General features: G+C 40.4%; 1 protein-coding gene and 1 pseudogene across 1 annotated transcript in view; one reads left to right on the forward strand and one right to left on the reverse strand.

Moving 5' to 3' along the window:
• Nucleotides 1-25,512, reverse strand: part of SYNE2 (spectrin repeat containing nuclear envelope protein 2) — a 313,984-nt gene that overhangs the window by 238,343 nt on the left and 50,129 nt on the right. Inside the window, 2 exon segments of the mRNA XM_035727838.1 lie at nucleotides 736-797; nucleotides 22,911-23,050. Coding sequence (XP_035583731.1) covers nucleotides 736-797; nucleotides 22,911-22,989 — 141 coding nt within the window. The 5' untranslated portion in view covers nucleotides 22,990-23,050.
• On the forward strand, nucleotides 23,691-24,578 carry LOC113909331 (annotated as a pseudogene).

Consider the following 25,512-nt stretch of genomic DNA (forward strand, 5'->3'; position numbering starts at 1 on the left):
GGTATTAAAGGCATTCAAAATCAGCCAGTAGTGACCTATTTGGGGAGTAGATTACATTTCTGGAGTAATCTGTTTATGAATTTACCCTTTCTGGAATTGCACTGGGCAGGGATGGGTAGCCGGGGAGGAGAGGCTCACTCGTTTTGTATCTAGGTTATTCCAGGCACTCGGCGTCACTGAGAGACAGGATGGCACAGTGATTAAGATCAAGGCCTCTGGATCCAGACTGCCTGGATTTGCATACCAGCACTATCACTTACAAGTAGTGTGACCTTGGGCAAGTCACATAACTTCTTTGTACCTTAGTTTCCTTGTTTTTTAAACAGGAATAACACTATCTGATGGGAATGTTGTAAGGTCTCATAAATGTGACACAAACTGACACCATTTAAAAGAGCTTAGGACAGTGTTTTTAACATATAACACTCCATACATATGAATCATTATTAGTTTTTATTATCATTATTATATTTGATTAAAAAAAAAGCTGTTGCTGCTTTAAATATTTTTATAGCACTATCTCCCATACCCTTAACAAAAGTGTCTCTTTTTTGTGTTGGGAGAGAATAACAAACACATCTAAACAAGATCAAGGTGACTTGAATAACAAACACATCTAAACAAGATCAAGGTGACTTCAGCACATTCTTTCAACCTTGCCATTTGGGGGACCCAAAGCGAGGGAAGGAGTAACTTAAATATATTTGTAGCTTTATTTGCTCTTTTTTTCCTCACCTTTGCCAGCTGTGAGTTGATCCAGCAGGTGAAGGTTTTCTTCTGAGTGTCTTCCTGTTGAGCTATTGAAAAAGGACAACAGCAGTTACAAAATGAGAAGCCTCAGAAACCTTTTAAATATGTCAAAGCTTCAAAGGTCTAAACCTCTGGGGATGTGCGCGTATTCCACAACTTTTCCAGCTTTCTAGGACTTGGTCTAGATTTCAAATGTTTGTTCAAGGAGTGCTTTGGAAATAGCATGTTGATACGGGATATTTTTTTATCGCTTCAGGTTAGCTGAGAAGAGACGATGATTTTTAATAGTGTTTACCTACAAAAGCACTAAGTCCCCACGTGACCTTGACTGTGCAGCCTGAGGAACTGTGAGGAGAGAGAAGACCTCCCCACCCAAAAGCGCTCTCAGTCCAAGCGAAAGCCATACGGACTTAAAGACAAACCCCAGAACAGTTGAAGACTTTTAAAAAGGCTCACAAAATTGTAGGCAGTTTAGTCTTGACACAGTATTTACCCTGGAGGCTATGTTGCCACTGAATTCACGGTAAGTGAGCTGCAATTAGAGTTGGAGGTCTGATCCTGGGCTCGAATCCTGCCTCTGTTACCAAGTGGTGGTGTTAACAGCTTCCTCATGGAATAAGGTAATAAGCCCTGGCCTCCAGAGACTGGAAATGATTCACTTGAGAAGTGCCTGCTTTTACTCTTACTAACAGGACAGGAGGCAAGGGGAAGATCTGAACACTCTAGGTATGTCTTCCCTTCCTCTCGAGGGCAGGAGCAGGCCCTACAGCAAAACCATGCTCCCCCCCGGCCTTCTACCCTGTTGGCTTCAGCAGCCATGTCAACTCTGCACATCGGTACTGAGTTTCCATTTCCCCAGATGTCCTCACCTGGCTGGCCACCCAGGTAAGGACAGACACCCCACCCCTCCCTGGGCCAAACGCTCACAGCCTTGTCACCACCATCTACCTCGAGGTCACCAGGTCTCATCCAAACACACATATGCACACACATGCACACACACGCCCTGGGCTCTCAGGTTCCCCTCCGTTCTCTCGCTCTGATTTAAGTAAGACTCTGCACATGCCTCTGTTTTTCTCATCTCCCACCTCTCCTTAAAACCTTTCCACGGATGATGAACCCGTAGTACACCATCTGTAAAATCCCGTATCCAAACCCTCTCTGGCACGGTCGCCTCTCTGCTCTTACTGAAAACTGGCCCGCTCGAGTGCTGGCTCTGCGTTCTCTTCCGTTAGCCCCTTGGACCATGGGGGCCTTGCTCCTCGCTGCTACTTCCAGATCATTCTCCACTCTCTTTGTCTCCGAAGCGCTCCAGCTTTGACTCCCATGTCATCAGACCATGCCCACTGTTAAGAGTCATCTATAGGCCTCTGTCCATTCCTCATCATTTCTCAAAGATTTTAGTTCCTTCCCCACTGTCCTCTCTCCAATACAACTCCTAATTCTTGGCAATTTCAACATACATACTGATGAAGCGCCCAAGCTCCTGGCCCCTCTGTTTTATTCTTCTTCTCCAATAAACTTGTCTTCTGCTCTGCTTCAACCACTGACTGTCACGGTCATACCCCACACCTTATCATTACTGATAACTGCAGCTCCTCGCAGTCTCGATTTTGCGCATCTCTGACCAACAACCCCTCGCTGTTCAGTTCCTTCCCTCGAGCGCCCCCACCCCCAACAATCCTTGGCATCCACCGGCAACTCCAGCCATTGATTCGGCCAGCTGTGTGCTGTCCTTCGCCCTCACTGGTATCCTTCCTCCTCCCATCCTTTCCAGCCGCTCCCTCATCGAGGTTACCCCGAATCCAGGTCATCAGTGACCCCCCGCCCCCTTCGACTAGAACCAATGGTCGATTCTCAGCCTTCACCTTTCTGGACCGTACACTCTTGGTTTTTCTCCTACCTCATAAGCTGGCTTCTCTCTTTCCCCTACACATCATATCCAATGCCTTGGGTAATGCTCTTCAGTCCCCCGTCAGAATATATTCAGGATATGACCACTTCTCACCACCCCTCACCTGGATTACTGCCCTAGATCCCTGACAGGTCTCCCTCCTTCCAGTCTTGCCCTCAAAATACTCTTCTCAAGCAACAGCCAGAGTGATGTTGCTCAAATGTCACCTCAGGCCAGGACACTCCTTTGCTCACAATCCTTCAAGGGCTCCTCACCTCACTCCTTAAGATGGCTGCAAGGCTGACACCCACGCCCTTCACTCATCCCCCTGGCTCATTCCACTCCTGCCACTCTGGCCTCCCTGCTTTTCTCAAACTCCCTAGAACAGTCCCACCTTAGGGCTTTGCCCTAACTGTCCTTTCTCCCAGGAATGCTCTTATTACAGATATCCCCACAAGCCTAATTCCCATCCTCTTTAAAGCTGTAACACCTCCACTCCTGCTTCCCTTTGTCTGCTTATTTTTTCCTACAGCACTTACCACCTTTTAACATCCTACGTAAGTTATATATGTTGTATGTTTATTATTTAATGTCTCGCTCTTCTCCCAACAGAATATAAGCCTCACACAGAGAAAGCTGTTTTGTCTGTGATCTCTTCCAAGTGCCTAGAGGAACCTGGCCCAGAATAGACTCTAAAGAAACATTTGCCAGAATGATAATAATAATAATAATAGTTTAATTAATAATATTAAATTGAAATTAATAAAACTAAATTATAATTAAATTAAAATTCATAAGTGATAATTTCACTGATTATTATTAGTGCTGTTTTATTTACTATACCAAGATAGCCAAATCTACCTTATGTGTTTATATATATTTTTTAATTGTCTGATCTACCTTCTAATACATTTTCTTTGACCCCTTCCACTCTCCTTTATTAATTTCTAGCTACCACAGTTATAATAGACTGGAATTGTTCCAAATCAAAACCTCAATGAGCTACCACCTCACACCAGTCAGAATGGCTAAAATTAACAAGTCAGGGAACGACAGATGTTGGCGGGGATGTGGAGAAAGGGGAACCCTCCTACACTGTTGGTGGGAATGCAAGCTGGTGCAACCACTCTGGAAAACAGTATGGAGGTTCCTCAAACAGTTGAAATTAGAGCTACCATTCGATCCAGCAATTGCACTACTGGGTATTTACCCCAAAGATACAAATGTAGGGACCCGAAGGGGTACGTGCACCCCAATGTTTATAGCAGCAATGTCCACAATAGCCAAACTGTGGAAAGAGCCAAGATGTCCATCGACAGATGAATGGATAAAGAAGATGTGGTATATATACACAATGGAATATTATGCAGCCATCAAAAGGAATGAGATCTTGCCATTTGCAATGACGTGGATGGAACTGGAGGGTGTTATGCTGAGTGAAATAAGTCAATCAGAGAAAGACATGTATCATATTACCTCACTGATATGAGGAATTCTTAATCTCAGGAACAAACTGAGTGTTACTGGAGTGGTTGGGGGTGGGAGGGATGGGGTGGCTGGGTGATAGACATTGGGGAGGGTATGTGCTACGGTGAGCGCTGTGAATTGTGCAAGACTGTTGAATCACAGATCTGTACTTCTGAAACAAATAACGCAACATATTTTAAGAAAAAAGAAAAAGAAGAAGATAGCAGGAGAGGAAGAATGAAGGGGAGTAAGTCAGAGGGGGAGACGAACCATGAGAGATGATGGACTCTGAAAAACAAACTGAGGGTTCTAGAGGGGAGGAGGGTAGGGGGATGGGTTAGCCTGGTGATGGGTATTAAAGAGGGCACATTCTGCACGGAGCACTGGGTGTTATGAACAAACAATGAATCATGGAACACTACATCAAAAACAAATGATGTAATATATGGTGATTAACATAACAATAAAAAATTTAAAGAAAAAGAAAAAAATAGACTGGAATTGTTAGCATGAGATCTAATTGGCGTTCTTAAAACATTTTTAATCTGATGGGAGTTCAGGTTGAGGAACTGAAGAGAATCTGAGTAAATGTATTTTTGGGTGTTTACAATCCTGGCTGATTAGAGATTAAAGATACACTTAGACTCATTGGATTTTTTTTTCTTATCTTTTTAAATCTACTTCATTTTCCTGTATTACCAGCTTAAATTAGTTTTAGCCCAGTGATTTACACAATATAGGGTACTCAATAATTGTTAGCTGAACTGAATTGAGTTCTGGCAAGCCAACCAGATACTGTAGGCTTTTGAAAGTTATTTGTTTTATATAAACAAAAGAATTACAAAGAACCACAATTTTGTCCTATAGTTCAAAATGTTACCTCTTCTAGAATCTTTGAGATATGTTTTCATTGCTTTTTCTCCTAGTTATCAGTAGATGTTTCAACAATATTTTTAAACATGTATTTAAACATTTAAACAAAAATTGTATTGAAGGTTAATTTTGCTCCTCAATAGAAAAAAAACTAGAGAACAGTTTTATGATCCCAGAATCAAGTTACCAGCACACAATGTACATTAATCAAGGCCATGGATAAAAGCGGCGAGGGACCTATCCATTCTTATAACAATAAAGCAGAAATCCAAAACAAACAAAACAAAGATGACTCTTCCTATCCTTAAGGGACCAAGAGAGATTTTTCTTTCTAGGTGATAAAGTGTGAAAAAGAAACTAATCAGGAATACTGCTCGGTCCAGGAGAGAAGAGTCTGCCCTTACTTTAGGAGAGTTACATGGTGTGAGAAGGAAGGGGGACGGACATCTGTGGAAGGTGGGTAAAATCATCTTGGAAAGGATAAACTGAGTACAGAAAAGAGCTTTGTGTGCCCCAGAGGAGTTTCAGTATTCCGCGTCCACCTGGAAGCCCCAGTCATTCCGAACTATTTCCAGGTAATATGAGGGATCATTTCATTTTCGTGCGATGTTAGACAAAAACGGTCTTGGTATTGAGCAAACAGGAATGAACTTTCCTAGGCTGAGAAAACAGGCAGGGAAACCAGGTCTCTAACTGGATTGTTCAAACTGGGTGCAGCTAATCTAATCCAAGGTTGGACTGACATATATCCCGACATGGACATAAACTTAAACTGAAAAGGATCAAAAATTTTCCAACGAAAACCCTAAGTTATTCTTGTCCTAATTTGATAAAATCTAATAGAAACCAGGGGGAAAACAAAAAGAGAAGCTGCCAGAACAAATCCCCACCGGTGCTCTCCAGTTTAGCAAAGGAAACAAAGCCCAAATGAAATCTTCAGAAAAGGATTTAGAAAAGAAACTTCATGGCTTTTAACAAACTCATTGTCCGCATTTAGAGAACAACTCGTCATCCTGGAAATCAGAACCCTTCAAATGCAACAAGGACCCTTTGCTGAACGGCAAACAAAGATGTCCCAGGCACAATTAAACACCTTTGCAACAGCTGAATTAAATGGTTTAGTATGTGCCATTTTATTTATCCCTTGACACACTTTTCTCACATTTTCATACTGTCTTACCCCTGAAAAGCGGTATTAATTCAACAGGAACGAGAGCCAAATAGCTCACCCTATGGCAGGATAAGTAACCATTTGTTCTTTTTCAAAGGCTGACCCACTGGGGAAAAAATAATTGAGAACCAACTGCTTTAAAGCAACTTAATTTGAGTGGGTGAGTTTTTGTTTTTTTTTTAACTGCCGGATTTTATTTTGTAATTTCTGGGGTAAGTTTCTAGTAAAATAATAAAACGCTTCTCAAAATGGCACATAGAGAATAGAATCAGCAGCTGTTAGGGATAAAAAAGCAAAAGAGTTAAAAAGAATAATGAAATCTATTCTAATGATGGATTTCTCTGTAAAATGCCAAGGAATGGAGAATGAGAAAGTCTCTATCCTGATTTTTAAGGCAAGTAAGAAATATGGATAATGTAGAAAAATGTAGTCAGTGAATTTTATTCAGGCCCATGTAGATATCCGTGACTATCATTCTTGGAAAATATCTGACTGAATTTGAGAAGCAAGACAGAGTAGGCAAAGGTTTTCTCTAGATGTCATTACCATAAAAATACATTTAATCCCTGAGTTTGTTCTTATTCAATCTGCCTTTTGTGAGCTGGCATCACATACCCTTAGCTGGAAGGCACCTTAAATGAAAACAAATTGAGTTAAGCTCAGTTAAGAAGTATGGATTTTAAATTCATTATAAGGTTCCCAGGAAAACTACTGTGGCTACTACTAGGGAGCAGCGAGACCCAATCACACGACAGTTCATCTAAAATGTTGACTCCTCCAAAATTAATTAATTAATTAATTTTAATTAAAATCTTGACTCCAGCAGTCCTCCCCTGTAGTAGGAGTTCAAAAGCAGTTACCTTAGACATGAGAATCCCTAGTTTACGTTTTCACTTAAACACAGAGCAATGCGTTATTACAATGTGTATTATCCAAGAATGTCCTCTCCTGCCTGAGTTCACTGAGGAAGCTTTGCAATCTCCTTCTATCCAGGAATTTCTCCTTCCCTTTCTATGGGTTATTGCTAACAGTTTTACGGCACTTGGCTCCAGATTGATTCTTTTGATCTGTCACTCGGCTCATTAAAATCTTTTGATCATTCCTTAATTCCTTAGCGAATAAATTCTAAATTCTTAGCCTAACATTCTAGGTCATTCATAGTTTGGCTCCAATCTACTTTTCCTGACTCATCTCCCGTGACTTCCCTATTCATATCCTACTTTTCTAGCAAACTGGAAACCTACAATTCCCCAGTTAAGTTTCACTCAAAAAAAAGTTTCACTTTTTTCTGCATTGCCATGCTATGTATCCTCTGGAATGGCCAATCCTCCACATCTCCCTCGCATTTATAAAAATCCCAGCATCCAGCACGATGTACATGGTGGGCATTCAGTAGACATCTGTTAAAATAAGACATACTCCATTCAAATGCCCCCCTTCCTAAAGAGAAATAGATATAATCTCTTCTGGTTCTAGTCTCCCACAATACTTTATTGGATTTTTTTTCTTATTGTTATTAGAAAATGATATACAATACTCATAAAACATTTTTCCAAGCAGTACTCAAAATTAAAAGTTAATCTTAACTTCCCTCAAACCTCCCATTTTCCTTTTCCAGAGACAACATGTTAATTAACAGTTTCCTGTGCATCCTTCTAGATAGATTAAATATAAAGAACATAAATTCTAAAAGGGCAAGGATTTGTTTGGGTTGGTCACTGGGTCATTAGCTTCTAGAATACTATCTCACAAGTAGGAGGCACTCAGTCAGTATTTGTTGAATGAATGTATGTATATGTAAACTAAATGAATATACATGATAGCTTCATTTTTTAAGTTGGTAATTCAAAAAGCAGAGATTTAGTTATACTACTTAAAGTTAAAAAGCATCTGCTAAGCTATAAGAAATATTTTAAAAGGAAATCATAACCCTTCCAAATTACCAGAAAGTAAGAAGAAAAAATCTGGCCAATAAAAGAACAAAATAGATACCTATGTGCTGATATGGATATATTCTTAATTGAAAAAAAAGGAAGTTGTAAAATAGTATGTTGACCCCTATTTTATCTGTATTTTTTTTTTAAGATTTTATTTTTAAGTAATTTCTACACCCAACATGGGGCTCGAACTTACAGCCCTGAGGTAAAGACTCCCGTGCTCTACCGACTGAGCCAGCCAGGTGCCCCTCTATTTGTATTTTTATTTAAGGATAGCTATATGTATGACCCAACAGCCTACTTCTACCTTATGATAATTACCACTTGCTGCTCATATACTATAGTCACGTAAGGGCGTGTGGTTTCTCTCCTACTCAATGTATGAACCTTAAACATTTATGCTTTTGTGGTTTTGCTTCCCCTTAGCACAGTACCCTGTAGATAAGAAGTACTCAATAAATATTTGCTGACTGAAAGACTTAGTATTAAGAGTATGGAGGATCAAACTGTCTTACTGTATGGAGAAGAATTTACTGACAACAGTTACTAGGCCTATGCCTTATTCTAGTCCTTGTTGTAATAACCCCTGGACGCTTTCTTTCTTTGGTGAATAAACTGCCTTGAGCAAAAGGGCGGGTACTATAGTGAGACCTTGTTGCCATTCCTTCAAACAACACTGCCAACTCACGGTCCGCTGGGACAGAAACGGTAAGGATAACTAAATTCGAAAAATAACGCAACACGTTTTAGCCATGTGTCCCAACAGCCATCTCAAAGAATCTTAATCAAGCTGCTATCAAATAGAAAGGGAACTAAAAATAATAAGGCCACCTCTTTTATTGTTTCTAATGGAGATGATAACAAACAGAAATAAAGGAAGAAACAAAGGGAATAAAAGCATACAGGCATGCACAATCAAAATAAGAAAAGCCTAAAATATTTGAAGAATAAACAGGAAAAGGTGTGTCACTGAACTACAAAAGGGGAAACTATTAACTAACAGCAAAAGCAGGGGGACAACTTACTACACATTTCCTTGCAACCAACCATAAGCAAACAAACAAGCCAGCAAGAACGAAAAATAAATAGTACCAAGACTGAGATCTCGCTTACCGAATGAGAAGAGCTGAGTTTAGAAGGTAACTCCTGACTAACAAAACTCATAAGCACAGCATGCAACCATATCTTAATCTGAACACTTTTTTTTAAAAGATTTATTTATTTGAGAGAGAGAGAAAATGGAGGGAGGGGCAGAATTTCAGGCAGACTCCCCACTGAGCGCGGAGCCCAACAATCCCTCCACCCATGAGATTATGACCTGAGCCGAAAACAGGAGTCAGACGCTTAACCCACTGAGCCACCCAGGCACCCCCTCAACATTCTTTTATGTCAATATTCTCCCCTGGAGAATCTGTGCTGGCACTACAGAAAAACAGCACTCCCCCATCAGACTCAGCATTCCAGGACTAAAATCACACCCTGCTTCCCTCCCTCTCCCCTCACCTGTCCTCACCAGAGTTTCCACCTCACAGATTTAACACCACCATCCTTCATCACCCCCAAGTACAGCCTACCGCACATCCGGCCAAATTTGCTCCCATGTAGCTCTGGTACCCTCTTCTTCCCATACCACTAGGCTCCCCTTGCTCTCCTACCCCCATCTGCCATCAGCCCCAGCCTGTTCCTCCCATGGCCAGCCAGGTCTGCTCTGCTCCCTTCAATCCATTCCCAGCTTCAGCCAGTAGATCTAACCTTCTTCCCCTTTCCACCTTGATGGCTTATCTCAATAAAACTCTTCCCCAAAAATATGAGAGAATATCTGTGAGATTATTTGATTAACATGTGCCTTCTCATTAGCCTACTGGCTCCATGAGAGCCTGGGTCTGATTTTGCTCCTCATTTTGCCTGCAGCTCTACCACATGTGGTAGGAATTCAGAAAATGTTTGTTGAATGAATAGTTAAATGGCTGCGGGAAAAGGGAGTGGGGTTTTCTGGCTATATTTCCCCAGTCAATGTAGAGATTTAAATACTGAATTTATTGGGGAAATATGTGACATACAACAAATGACTTCTACTTTGGGCCTTAGCGTGTGGAATCCAGCCTCTTCGTGTTGCCACACGAGCAAACCACACCCTGTGCAACACCTGAGATTCTCACACTGAGGCTTTTGTTTCCAGCCTCCCTGGAACATAGCTCCTGGCTCTCTGCATAAGAGAGTATTTCTAGCACATGCAAATGAGCCCACAATACAGATAAAATACCTAGAATTTGGGGTGCTATTTGCTCTCCTCTTTCTCACCCTCTTCTGACTTATCTGAGTTGCTCAATAAATATTTGTGGAATGAATAAATCAAAGAAATGACTCCATTTCTTATCTTGAAACTTCTGATGCTGTTTACTACTCTCTCCTTCTTGAAACATTCTCCTTCTTTGGTTTCCATGATATCACACTCACCTGGTTTTCTTCCTACTTCTAGTGACATCCCTTCCCAGACTCTGTTATAAGCTTGTTTTGCTTTTTCTATCTCTGTAATGTTCTCTTTTTCTAGATATTTTCATCTACGCCATAGGAACAAATTACTATTTATATACTAATGACTTCCAAATCTTTCTCATCAGCCCAGGTATCTGCTTCTCTTGAGCTTCGTGGGTATCCCCACTTAGTTAGTCCATAGACACTTCAAACTCAACATTGCCAGAAGGGAGTTGTCATCTCTAACCAACGCCCTCGCCCACTAACAGTGTTCTCCTGCATTTTTTTTCAGTGAATGGTTCCATCATCCACTCTTCTGCCCAAGAATAAATATGAATCATCTTTAATATTTCCCTCACCTCCCTCTCCCATGCCCAGTCAATCAAAAAGGCCTAATGATTACTTCAATAAAGCTAAAAATAAGATAAAATTTAAGAATTTAAAACCCTGAAAATTTTACCGATTAGATATCTCTTGATACCTATCTCTCTCCATCCTCACAGGTACCTCCTATATCAGGACACCATTATCTCTCAGCTGACCTGCCGTAACAGACTTGAACTGGTCATTCTGTCTCCACATTCACTCCCCTAAGACCACACCCCACACTGCAGCCTGGTGATTTCTAAAACCAGTTCTGAATATGTCTCCACTCACAATCCTTCTATCACTTCTCCTTGGTCTTTGGAAACAACTCAAACCCCTATACATTCCCATGACCTTTTATAGCCTCATCTCTTACATTCTCCTTCAAACTGTAATCCTTGGTCTCCCTGAGCATCCATTTCCTTGAACGTGCCACGTTCGGCGCCACCTTCTGCCTTTAATATGCTGCTACCACCGCCTGGAGTGCTCTCCTCATCTCCACCCTGTTCATGTGCTAACATACTTTAGGTCTAAACTTAGAAATCACTCCCTCTGGGAAGCCTTCCCTGACCCCCAAGACTGGTAGGTGCCCCTACTCTGCAATTCCAGAGTACCATGTCTCCTCTCTCCTACAGCACACCCATATCATCCTGTATTAGTCTATGCACTTGTTGTCTCCCTGTACTCAAAAGGTACATTGTAGGACAGCACATTCTATGTGTCATCCCGTGTATTCAGTACAGTGTCTTGTACACCACAGGCGTTCAAAAGCACTTGTCAAATAATGAATGAACAAATAAATGAATTGGGATCTAAGGATAAATTAACCTATACTTAGAAAAACAAATAATGGAGTAGTATCTCTTACCTTAAAAAATTCCTACGTTTCGCTTCAACAAGGACGGTATCTCCGCTACCCTTCGCAGCAAAATTTCTTCAAAGTGTTGATTAAGTCATTGTTTCTACTTCCACCACCTCTAGTCTGTCCTCCACCCACTCCCAGCAGGCTCTGTCTCTACCACCTGAGTCGTGGCTAACCCTGTTAAAGCCACCAACTAACTCTATGAGGCCAATCCACGGGCCATGTCTCTTCAACACAGTTGACATTACCCCTTTTTTTTTTTTAAGATTTTATTTATTTATTTGAGAGAGAGTGAGAGAGCAAGAACGGGGGGAGGGGCAGAGGGAGAAGGACAAGCAGACTCCCCAGTGAGCAAGGAGCCTGACGCAGGGCTCGATCCCAGGACCCTGAGATCATGACCGCAGCCAAAGGCAGACACTTAACCTACTGAGCCACCAGGCACCCCTCCCCACTTCTGGAAATATCTTCATCTAGAAGTTTCCATGCCATTACACTGACCTGGTTTGCCTTCTTTGGCCTTAGCTACTCCCTCTCAGTGTCCCTTGCTTTTCTTCCTCTTCTGCTTTACCTCTAAACACTGAAAGATCCGGGATGCCTGGGTGGCTTAGTTGGTTAAACATCTGCCTTCGGCTCAGATCATGATCCCAGAGTCCTGGGATCGAGTCCCACATCGGGCTCCCCACTCAGAGGGAAGCCTGCTTCTCCCTCTACCTGCTGCTCCCCTGCTTGTGCTCTCTCTCTGGCAAATACATAAATAAAATCTTAAAAAAAAAACAAACACTGAAAGATCCAAAAGGTCTGCTCTAGCTACACACTCCATGGGTGATCTCTTCCAGGCCATGGTTTTAATTGCAAATATACCAGCCACATACTGATGGCTCCCAAATCTCTACCCCTCCCTAGAACTCTGGATCCTCACATCTAACTGTCTACTTGACATGTACATTTGGGTATCAAATGAGCATCTCATATCTATCATGGCAAAAAGAAACTCTTGATCTCCCCAAAACTTGCCAATCAGTCTTCCTCACTGCAATAAATTACATAACCAACTACTCAATTGCTCAAAGCAAAATTTAGAAGTTATCCTTGATCTCTCTTACTACTCAACTCCATACATCCCAACATTCACAAGTATCCTTAAAAACAAAACAAAACAAAACAAAAAAACTATGATTCTTTATCCCATTCCTATCACCCTACTACTATCCAACCGACTCTGATAGTTCACCTGGACAACAAAAGCATCCCAACCGGCTTTGCTGCTTCCCCTCCCACCTCTCAGATAATCCCCTCTCGACCCAGCAGCCAGAGTGATGTTTTGGAAAATGTGAATCGGATCATGTTACTCCCCTAACTAAAACCGTCCTCACGCACCTTCCCTTAGAGCTGACGAACCCCTGCCTGATCCAGCTCTGCCTTGCCTTGCTGTCCAATACCATCCCATGCCCACCACATTCCAGCCATGCCAGGCTCCCTGAATTCACCAAGCTTGTTTCTACCTTTGGGCTTTTCCTTTAGTACTGCCTCAGCCTGAAATGCTCTTCCCTTGTTCTTTGCTTGGCAGCTCCTTTGTGTTATAATCATTCCTTAAATGTCTCCTCCTCAAAGACCTTCACTGACCACCTGATCTAAAGAAAGCAGGAAATCATCACATAAACCCATTTTTAATCCTCTCCATAGCACCTTTCATGGGCTGATATTTTTCTTCATTATTTATTCTTTGTCTCTCTAATAATTGAAATACAAGCACTGTGGGCATATGAAGCTTGTTGGAGTTGTTCACCTCAGTATTCTCTTAACCCAAAATAGTGCCTGATACAGTGTAGGGTCTCAGGAGATACACACTACATGAAAGTATCAATGAACAGGTTCACCTGTACTCAGAAAAACCATAACTGTGTGATGAATTGCTAAGTGTGGATCCACCTATACTTTTGAAACATTTTGTTCTGAAGACATCAAACCATGCTAGAAGTTCTCCATGTAAACATTCAGACTGAAGCAGACAGAGACACACAGCAGAACTAGTCCTCACTATTAATAATCCTGCTTAACTGAAGACAGGGCCAACAATGACAATGTTTTGGAAAGATCTTAAATGTTATTCAAATTTGATAAGGGCTGTTTGTGTTCTGATTTGAGCCAGGTGCCTTTCATCTTATAACATTTAGCTACTGATGCAATTGGTAGATCCTGAGCAACAAAGACGGAAAAGACCAAGGCATGACCAATGAGTGCTGCTCCAGCCTGGGGGCAGAGAGCAAGCATGCGCGGCCATTCTTCTGCCATTTTTTCTCTATGCTCATTCAACATGCATCACCGCACAGACTGTCAATGACTAGGAGAGATTATTGACCCAGAATCTCATGTCTCTCCTCCAAAAAAACACACATTTAGAACTCTGAACATTTCACTTCTCTGATAAATCATTCCTATCCCTTTATGTACTATTTTTAAATGATTCTAAAAATACCTGGTGGTGGTAACCTTCAGTTCTCACACATATATTGAGAACAACAAATGCAATTATCTTTTATCAAAATTCCCCTGAATGTTTTAGAAAAACACAGCCATCAGAGAAATTGTAATCATCAACGCTGAAATCAGATGGGAGAGGTAATCTCTTGAAGATGCACATTTAGAATAACCTCTAATTTTTAAAGTGTAAAATCACGTACTAACCCCATCAAATGGTTATAAATTAATATCTTCTATTGACTTCTTACTTTCCCATTTTCAAGAGGAAATTATTTCAAGTTTTATTTTTCCTAATATACTACTTCAAGCTCTGAATAATTCTACTCCCTCCTGAAACACACACATACACAAAAGCTTAGAAAACTCTTGTATCTCCCATGGGGCTAATTAAAAAGGATTCTGATTTCTATAAGGAATGAATGAGATCTTTGTTAACCTACTTTAACAGGACTCTAAATGACCCTGGATTTATCTTGCCCTAGTTTTCAAAATGTAACTGACCCAGAATAAAGTAAGCTTATCCCCACACTCTTGGCAAAAACAAAACCAAAGTTCCCAGAGGCCAAAACTGTATATATACAATCTAAGAAAAAAAATTTATTTTCTCTCTTAAAGAAACTATACAGTGCAAATACTACTGCTTACAGAGCTATTTTATTCTTCGCTTAATTGGAACATTTTAAGATTATAAAGCTTTACAATATCAAGGCAAGTAATCTTCCAGGAAAACACAGCAAAGGACATCATCAGGTACTACGATATCAGGAACTTTCTAGAAGCTTCTGTGTTGGGACAGTACAGCACCGATAGTCGGGGAAGAACCATGATTTGATTATTTTCTCTGGGTATAACAATCACCTAATCCCTAAAAAAGACCCCAGAGATGATTTGCTTTCATTCCTAATAACTAAGCAGTATGAACTGATTAGGGAAGCAGAAATACTGCCTGATAGTACATGTCCTTACCTTACTCTTCATTCATCATTTCCATCAAAATTCCACATTGGGGATCTGGCTGTAAAAGGGTGGAAATTCTACCCAGAAGCCTTTTATTAATCCCATTCCTCTTTCTCAGACTTTACATGGTTTCATTTACTCACCGCCATAAAGTAAACAGAATTTCAGAAACACAAAAGTAAACCACCACAGAGCCTGCGAACACCATAAATACACCTCACTGCCTCATGTCTGAAGAGATCCATGTTTCCATCCTCTCTCACTGGTTTTCCTGAACACTGAACCCTTCTTCTATTTCAGGGTGTTTTATATTTTTTTTATATTGGAAATGACCATTTATTCATTACACAGTTGTTTACCAAAAGCCTGAAATATGTCAGAAACGTCACTGGCAATAAAGATGCAGGAGTATCCTACGCAGGGCACCTCATACACACTTGGAGGAACTAAGAAGGCTTATTAAAGCAAGCAATGTCCAAGAATGAGCAGAAACTCTAGGATGAAAAAACAATCATAAGAGGTTCAGCAAGAAGACAACTAACTCCAGGGAAGTTCTTAAGAAAATGTTTGATTTTTACAGTGAGAGGGATAGATAACTCAACTTGCAGATAGTATTATATAGAAAACACATTCATTCTTCACCTCCCTACACCTGAAATGTGAAAAGATACTCCAGACAGCATATTCAGTCATATTTTGGTCAAGTTTTATGTTGGATCCAAAATTAGGAGCAAGAAGGACTTCGTTACATAAGAATGATTAAATCTGGGGCACCTGGGTGGCTCAGTAGTTAAGCGTCTGCCTTCGGCTCAGGTCATGATCCTGGGGTCCTGGGATCAAGCCCCGCATCAGGCTCCCTGCTCAATGAAGAGCCTGCTTCTCCCTCTCCCACTCCCCCTGCTTGTGTTCCCTCTCTCGCTCTCTCTGTCAAATAAACAAATAAAATCTTTAAAAATTAAAAAAAAACAATGATTAAATCTGCATCCCAGCTCATTTTCCTACTTTCACATGTTATCAACAAGCGGAAGCCCAGCTGCACCACATGCTTCTCGAAGGTGCTCAATCTATTCACGTTTTTGTCCCCGTAACAACAAGCCTACCACACATGGTCGGTGCTCAGGGTTTACTGAGCAACTGAATAAAATTAAACATTACATCACATTATTATGTTTATTATCTAGCCCACTGAACATGAATAATGTCTAAAAATATCACATAAATTGAAAGCCTCCTTTAGATGGATACTCGGTAAATAATAAATAAAGTTCAATGGAGTAATAACCTAACCACAGGGACCCGTGTTTCACTATCAAGCCCTACCAAGTAATGTCTATCCAGAAGGCATAGAGGGATTTTTAATCTTTTAAAATATATCATCTGGACAATAACACTAAATCAAACATATGAGCATTGTTTGAAATGACACAGGAACTGGGCTGAAGGTGATTTTATACAGGTTTTAACCATCCATCAGCGTTTTGGCAGGACTGCATGCAAGTTAACTCCTCGTGCGGTGGCAAACATAATCAATACACACTCCTTCCTAGTTCTTTGTCTAATTAATGATAACGTTCTGTATTCAAATGCTATTTTTCTAAAGCACTGGCCTCCCTCATTGCTAAAAGCACTTTGCTCTTGTTACATACATTTATCATACCCTTTTGTGGCCAACAAAGTATTCTATTCACATGTTCTAAAGAAATAACTGAAATCTGAAATATGTAAAGAAAGTGTCCAAAACAGTTCAAGAATGCCGTCGCTGCTGTTTACAATAGCACAGGGTGAAGTCAGCCTCGTCCGGCAATTTCACTCATTACTAATTTGACTTTTAAACGGGTCCTCTACCTGTGTCGTGCTTTCACTCTTCCCATGACATGAAGTTCTCAAGAGTTTCCTTGTAAGCAGTATATTTTATCTACAGCAATGTACCTTAAGCACATCAATAGAAAATAATATCCCGTGGCCTTCTTATTTGATGCTATTAAATATTTAGTGAGAAACACTAAACAGAAAGAGTTAATAACGTGGACATTGATAGCTGTACTGTTATCACCCCAAGCAGCTCAGCTTCTAGACCCTGGAGCCTCTCTAACTAGGATCCATATTCAGTAGTTTCAGAATCCCGCTGAGCCCTCCACCCTGACAGTTTTCACATTTGTCCCTACTTTCAGATTCACCGCTTACCTCCGATCCAGGCAAATGTTACCCAACACCCAGATGTGTGCAAACCTTTCCAACTGGCTTCTCCTACTCCACTCTCTGGCCCACTTCAAGTCTCCCTACACCCCCAAAGCCAGACTGACCTCCTAAAGTACAATTTTGACCTCCAACCATACTCTCACTCTCACGACCCGGTAGCTACCCACTGCCTAAAGGCAAAAATCCCCAAACTTCTTGAGTTTGGATTCAGCTCCCTCAGGGATCTCAGTCGCAGAAATATGACTGAAGAAATTCCTAGTTTGGTCTCAAATTAAATTGAATGGCAAAGAAGGCCCCTTCCAACTTGAAAATTCTGTGATACTCATCCAACTTCACCCGTTACTGCTTCCACAATCATAGCTATCCAATACTCTGAAGAATTGTTCCCTCAACACACCTTTCCCCACCTGAAGAGCTCGGCACCGGTGTTTCATACAAAATATGTATTTACTATTTTCTTAGGATAAAAATGAAAGAAAGCACCTGTTATTTTGCCACATAACAAAGCCAATGGAAAGATTTAAAGAAATTCTATAATGGACCCTTTGGTAAAGCAAATAATTGTTAAATTATTAAACATAATAAAATTATGTTTATTATTTTCATAGCCTGAACTTTCATATATCACTTTATTTAAAATGTGGACCATCTGTAGTAGTATAATATGCACTAAACTAAGATAAATTCCATTTTTACATTAAGCTGCTCAAATTCACCAATGCCATTTCTTTCCCTTCCCAACAATCCAAACATTTCAACACTATGCTCCTTACTAGACTGAGAACATAAATATCTCCCTACAGTAAGGGCCTTCAAAAATCCCTTCATCCCCTTCATAAGGACATTTTCTCAAAGATCACACAAAAGATGAACAAAAAGATACATGAAGTTGCTTGTTTGCTGTCCTGCTTTATGAATCTCAGCAAAGAACTGCCTGATTTCCTGGGCCTGATTCATTGTAGGCCCTGCACACATGGAAATCTGTTTCTGCTTTCATAGCATATCAACGATGACTCACTACATTTCAATGCAGACATCTTAATTTTTTCTTGACTATATTATTCCAAGTCAGGGTATGGCATAATTGTCTTATCTTAGATATGTTTGGCTAAAATAAAGTAGGCGTTATAAGTTAAATAGGGCTCTGTCTCTAAAAAAATGTTCTGAAATTGGAAGGAAAAAACTTCCTTACGAGTGGTGACCTGAGCCTCTCATATTACATAAAATCTCTTTTTTCTCATATTACTCCAAGGATCATTAAGCACATGTGAATTTTGTGAAATACAGGTCTGATAACATAGTGTACAAAGCCAAATGCTTTTAAGACTATTGCCAACAGCCTGCCATTCAGGAGTAGCTAAGTTACATAATATCATCTATCAATTTTTTGTCCAAATAGCTAATAATCCTGGTATGAAACCAAAGTTACCTTCAGAAATATATATAAGTTCCTTCTTCCCTCCCTCCGTCCCTTCCTTCCTCACTCTTTCTTCCTTTCTTTCTCTCCTTCTTTCTTCAACTCAGGCTCAAAGAATTATAAATCTGCTAATAATAATATAGAACTTAACCTTGAGAAATCTATTCATTTCACAGTTAAGCCATCATTCTATAGTCACGGTTGACATCCCTGAGTGTACCTGGCTAATGTGAGCAGCACTCACCTGGTGTAAACCTGACCACAGTACAGTATTGGCTTTCCACCCCTCCCCCCACAGAGTGATGCATCCAGCACCATGTTCCCCTAAATGGGTTATAAAGAAAAATCATTCACATTGGTAGTGCATGTATATCACATTCCCATTGCCACACAGTCCATATTCATCTCTTACTGTAAAGCAGATTGTATTAACTTAGTATAATTCAAAACATGCTATAAGAAACCACTCGTTTCTCAGTAACTTGCTAATTGTTTTAAGCTACTTACAAACCTGAGATCATTAATGTTACTTGAGGATGCCAATCCATCCCATGGATTAAGATTTAAGTAGACTTTCCAAAGAGAGTGTTAGGGAAATTCCTTTTTCAAATTGTTCTTCGAATGTGTCTACATGTGTTGACATGTGAGGGGGATGGTGCAGTGGAAAGAAAACTATCCTCCAGGTCACACCCCGGCTCTGCTGCTCACTAGCTGTGTGACTCTGGGAGATTAGTTCCGTTTTCCTGAGCCACAGCTTCATTCTCCGTACCTCCAAGATAAAGATATCTATCTGAGGACTGAATGAGATCATGTGCCTAAGAGTGTTATGTAAGCTAGAGCCTGTGACATAAAAGTCTTGGAGTGCACTGCAGTGAGGAAGAAAACATTATGAAATATAATTATAATTATAATACCATAATCCAATATAAACTTACAATACTGTAAGTGCTAAAATAAGTACTTTGGGAGAAGAGACGGGAGTGTGAATCTCAGCCAGAGAGAGAGCAGGGCTCAGGAGGAGGCTGAGTCTGGCTGACTTTGGGATGGGTAAGGGATGGATGAGGGATAGGCAAGCTGGACTTCTTCCAGGGGGAGGAGGACACGGGGGGTGGGGGGGTACTGCCGGGGGACAGCCTGAACCAAAGCACACAGGCAGGGGGGGTGTGGGCCCTCGGGCAGCTGTACAGCTAGACCACAGGGTGATGATAGGGGTGAGGCGGGAGAAGGGGACAGAGAAAAAGGAGCACCAGCCTGTGAACCACACCAAGAAGTCCAGACTATCCTAGGATAGATAGGAAACCATTGAATAGAATTGTCAAAACAAAACAAAACAGTAAAACCAGACTCTGGTTGACAATTTTTTTCTATACACTAAGCCGTTTCTACTCTAGCTGGGTGCTCCTAGACAAGAAGACAAGGTGCTCCTAGACAAAAGAAACCTTTTGGGACAAAGATTTTGACTGTAAATATTCAAAAAGAAGTTACATTGCATTTATTAAACTCCTACTCTGTGTCAGGTACTGAGCTAGGCCCTTTGCATGCATTATGCATTATTGTTCATCTTCAAAACATAGGTGCAACATAGGCATTACCACCCGTATTTGAAATATGAGCAAACTGTGACTCAAAACAGATAGTCTTTTGTCCAAGTTCAAAGAACTAGTAAGTGCCAGAGCCAGCAATAGAAATTAGGTTTATCTTACTATTTATTGATGCACCTCTTCCTGATATGTTTTAGGTCATATGAGTTATTACTCACATGCAACCAAAACTTCAGAGGAAAAACAAGAACATCAGGGCTTCTTTTTCCCACAGTTAAATGAAACAATTTTAATGTAATTTTATTTTATTTTAAGTTCCAGTAGAGTTAACATACAGCGTTATATTAGTTTCAGGTGTACAATACAGAGACTCAGCACTTCTGTGCATCACCCAGTGCTCATCACCACAAGTGCCCTCCTTAATCCCCTCGTCTATTCTACCCATCTCCTCACCCAGTTAAGTGAAAATTTAATTCCAGTTGCTTATGGGTATTATATGACACTATAAAAAATGTACTTACTGAAATTTTTTTAAATTCTTACCTCAAGTACTACTTCAACATATTACATGTTTCTTAGTCTATACAAATTACATGATATTTATTTTTAAAAGCCCGATTCATGGTGGCGCCTGGGTGGCTCAGTCATTGAGCATCTGCCTTCGGCTCGAGTCATGATCCCAGGGTCCTGGGATCGAGGCCCGCATCGGGCTCCCTGCTCCGCGGGAAGCCTGCTTCTCCCTCTCCCACTCCCCTGCTTGTGTTCCCTCTCTCGCTGTGTCTCTCTCTGTCAAATAAATAAATAAAATCTTTAAAAAAAAAAAAAAGCCCGATACATGTAGGTGTAGCCTATTGCAATAGCTCTTGACCCCAAAGTCAAGAAGCTAACCATCCAAAACATATTTTTAATTAAAAAGAAAGTATCAGAAAAGAAAGTCATTTTGGGATCTTTGTCATGAATGACACAAATACAAGGAATGGACAGCATGGCAACTGTAGTTAGTAACACTGTATAGTGTATTTGAAAATTGCTAATCTAAAAAGTTCTCATCATAAGAAAACAAAATCTATAATTATGCATGGTAATGGATATTAAACAGACTTACTGTGGTGATCATTTCACAGTATATACAAATATTAAATCATTATGTTGTATACCTGAAACTAATAAGATGTTGTGTGTCAATTACACCTCAATAAAAAATAAAGTGAAAAATAAATAAAAATAAATGACTCAAAATCTATGGCTTCTAAGTAACATTCTAAAATGTTGTATAAAACTGTACATAATCTCGGGGCACCTGGGTTGCTCAGTCAGTTAAGCGTCCAGCTCTTTTTTTTTTTAAGATTTTATTTATTTATTTGAGAGAGAGAGAGAGAGAGAAACAGCATGAGAGGGGAAAGGGTCAGAGGGAGAAGCAGGCTCCCCACTGAGCCGGGAGCCTGATATGGGACTCGATCCCAGGACTCCGGGATCATGACCTGAGCCGAAGGCAGTCGCTTAACCAACTGAGGCGCCCAAGCGTCCAACTCTTGATTTCAGCTCAGGTCATGATCTCAGGGCCCTGGGATCGAGCCCCATGTCAGGCTCTGCACTCAGCATGAGGTCTGCTTATCCTTCCTTCCTCTGCTCCTCCCCTGCTCTCTTTTTCTCTCTCTCTCTCTCTCAAATAAATAAAAACTGTACATAATCTCAAAGATTACTTTAAAATACAGAGTCTCATAAAATATTTCAAAGGCTTACCATGGCCTTATTTCTTTTATACTAGCTAACTTTACTCAACTTCAAAATTTGCTTTATCAATAAAGGTGAAAAATCTAATGAATTTTCAAAGTACAAAACAAATATTGTTAAACTCCACAAGAAGCACTTAAAAAAAAAAATACAGACAGTGCTGAGTCTGCATAAATGCACACAGAATTCACAGGATTGAAGGGTCATTCACTTACGATCATACTACTGTTCTTTTCTTTTTGTGCAAAATAAGGATGTACATTTAAAAGAGGCTATGCAGGGCGCCTGGGTGGCTCAGTTGGTTAATCGACTGCCTTCGGCTCAAGTCATGATCCTGGAGTCCCTGGATCGAGTCCCGTATCGGGCTCCCTGCTCAGCGGGGGGTATGCTTCTCCCTCTTACCCTCTTCCCTCTCGTGCTCTCTATCTCTCATTCTCTCTCTCTCAAATAAATAAATAAATCTTTAAAATAAATAAATAAACAAATAAATAAAAGAGGCTATGCAAAAAGATGCAAAATAAGTGCAAACAATTCCAAGCAAACCATGGTTAACTGTCTTCACTACAAATAAAATACATACACTCAGAGTGAGAAACCGTGATACCAAATTCCTTGCAGGTATTTCTTACTTTCTTAGAGAGCTGAGGTAGCAATAAAGACATTTACATATACTGAAAGGTTCTACAATTGGAAAACTAAAAAGAGAGACAGAGAGCAGTAGATGGAAAGATGGGGGTAAGGTTTCCACAGTTACTATGGGTGTTACCCCCACCCAATCTCAGTTACCTTGCAGTGAAATATGGCGATCATCGATGCCCAAGGAAACCTGTTCATCCTCGGTGGGAGGCACAGGACTTGATGCCATCCTTTGACTCAACGGAGATTATATCATATCATATCATATCCATCTCAGTTAAAGAAGTGAACTAAAAGTAAAAGGGAGAAATGCTCATTAGTGACTGCAAGTCGGCATTTCTAGTAAACATGCATTGCCAGAGAGCAACAACAAACGAAAACCACCCTTCAACAGAAGCAGTTTTCTAGTGAGTGTTTCCGTAGTTCCTGAGGAACAAGTGACTACGCCTTCTTTTTTGAATCATAATCAAGATTTTGCCCTGTGACCTATCCAAGTTGCTGGAAAGACTCCCAACGAGCTAGCACTGTGGATTCTACTCTGGTGGGGAAAAGGAAAGCTACCCAGTGAGAACCCATAACTTGCTTTTAGAGGAAGGAGAGTTGACACAAACTAACATCTTCAGCCTTTGTGTGCATTTTATTGTTCACTTCAACCTGCAAGAATTTTCTTTATAACTTTTTATTTAACTTAGTTCCTTTTTGCTCCATAAATGTTGCCATTCACTGGAAACAATAACTGAGCTTGCATAGCTTGCAAAGTGAAACTAAAAAAAAGTATATCAAAAAGAATGTTTGGATGAGATTATCTATTATATTGAATTATTTTCCCAAGCACTTACTTTTCCACACATTTCTCTCTCAACCCCCACTTTGACTCTTAAAGAATGCTTCCAGTAAGAGTTAATTCTTGCTGTGCAACTCTACTGCTTCATGTATGTGTTTGCCACTGTTAGTATCCTGAGGGCTGAAAAACTTGACTTTTCCCACACAGATGATGACTTTCTTATCAAAATAAACCTAACCAAGTATATAAAAATATAAAATGTACTAGGGAGGGGCGCCTGGGTGGCTCAGTTGTTAAGTGTCTGCCTTCGACTTGTGTCATGATCCCAGCGTCCTGGGATCGAGTCCCGTATCAGGCTCCCTGCTCCGCGGGAAGCCTGCTTCTCCCTCTCCCACTCCCCCTGCTTGTGTTCCCTCTCTCACTGTCTCCCTCTCTCTCTGTCAAATAAATAAATAAAATCTTTAAAAAAATAAAATAAAATGTATTAGGGAATGAATAGAAGAATGGACAAATGTACAGATACCTGATCGAGCAAGTAGAGCAAAACATTAGTGGTAGAATCTGTGTGTTGAGAATATTATGGGTGTTCACTGTAAAAGCCTTTGCCTTTCCTGTACATTAGAAATTCTCTATAATAAGGTATTGGGAGGGAGACAACTAAAAATAAACCTGAGCCCAACAGATACAATCAATCATATCCAACAGACCATTTTATACAAAGAATAAAAATCACCCAACAGTTAATGCTAGAGTCAGACTTCAAAAATCTTTCGGGCCTTGAGTGAAGAGGTTGTGGCGTTGGCGGGGTTCCAGGCATTTCCTGATCGAGGTTGTTTGTAATGACCAGCTAAGGAGTGAGGGGCCCATCAAGTGCAACACTGATGAAAAAATGGAGGACCTTAAGAAGCTGATCACAGGCCAAAATGGCACCCACTGGAAGAAGATCATCCTGAAGAAGTGGTACACGATTTTTAAGGACAACATGTCTCTGGGGGAACTATGCAATCTAGGATGGAATGAACCTGGAGCTGTAATGCCAATGAGGAGAATTCCTTCCACTGCCCTGTCCGGCTCTCTCCTCTTCTCCCATCCTCACCCCCACACTGGTATGGATGCTTGTTTTTAAAAACTCATGTTAATAAAATCTTAGAAGTTGCAAACAAAACAAAACAAAACAAAACTTTCACTTCCGTCTTCCCCACTCTGTTTATCATCCAAAACTCCTTTGTTATCTCTTCCATGGATCACTGTTGTTAAAGATTTTACCTACCAAATAAACTGTTAGTTAATAATTAATTTGTCTTATCCTTGGAATTAAGATGAATCAGAGCCTGCCTGATTTAACAGTGTTACTATACTGAGTTGATAATACTAACCAAAATGAAAATGCTGTTCAAGTGAGCCTGTGTAGCCTGATGATTGATAAAGCTACAAATGTTCTCACCTTTTGATGTATTGAGGACCTCTACTACCCCTTCCCATACCCAAGGGCTCCTGAACCCAAAGTGAACACAAAACACTTCTTCATGATTAACAGGAGAAAAACTGAATTCCTGAATGAATTTCCTAAGGGCATCCACTATTCCATGCCAAAACTATATTTTTAAAGGGAGGATAATAGCAATGGCAGCAAATACTTACATAGCACTTACTATACATAGGCACTGTTCTGAGCATTTTGCATATACAACCTCATTTAATCTTTATAACAACTGTAAGAGCTGGGTACTCTAATTATCCCCATATTTGAAAAACCAAAACAAAATGTCACATACAGTTGTCTATGGACACATAGCTAATAAATGATGAAACAAAGATTTGAATCCAGGTAGTTTGGGCTTCAGAGTCTACGTTCTTAACCAATACATGCTGGTACCTCATAGAGCTAGCTAAAACTGCCATATTTTATCTACTCTTTTTGTCATTCATTTGTTCAACAAGTGTTTAAACAGGATAGCTCCTGCTCTC

The sequence above is a fragment of the Zalophus californianus genome, chromosome 6 (genome assembly GCF_009762305.2).
Source record: "Zalophus californianus isolate mZalCal1 chromosome 6, mZalCal1.pri.v2, whole genome shotgun sequence".
NCBI classification, from domain to species: domain Eukaryota; kingdom Metazoa; phylum Chordata; class Mammalia; order Carnivora; family Otariidae; genus Zalophus; species Zalophus californianus.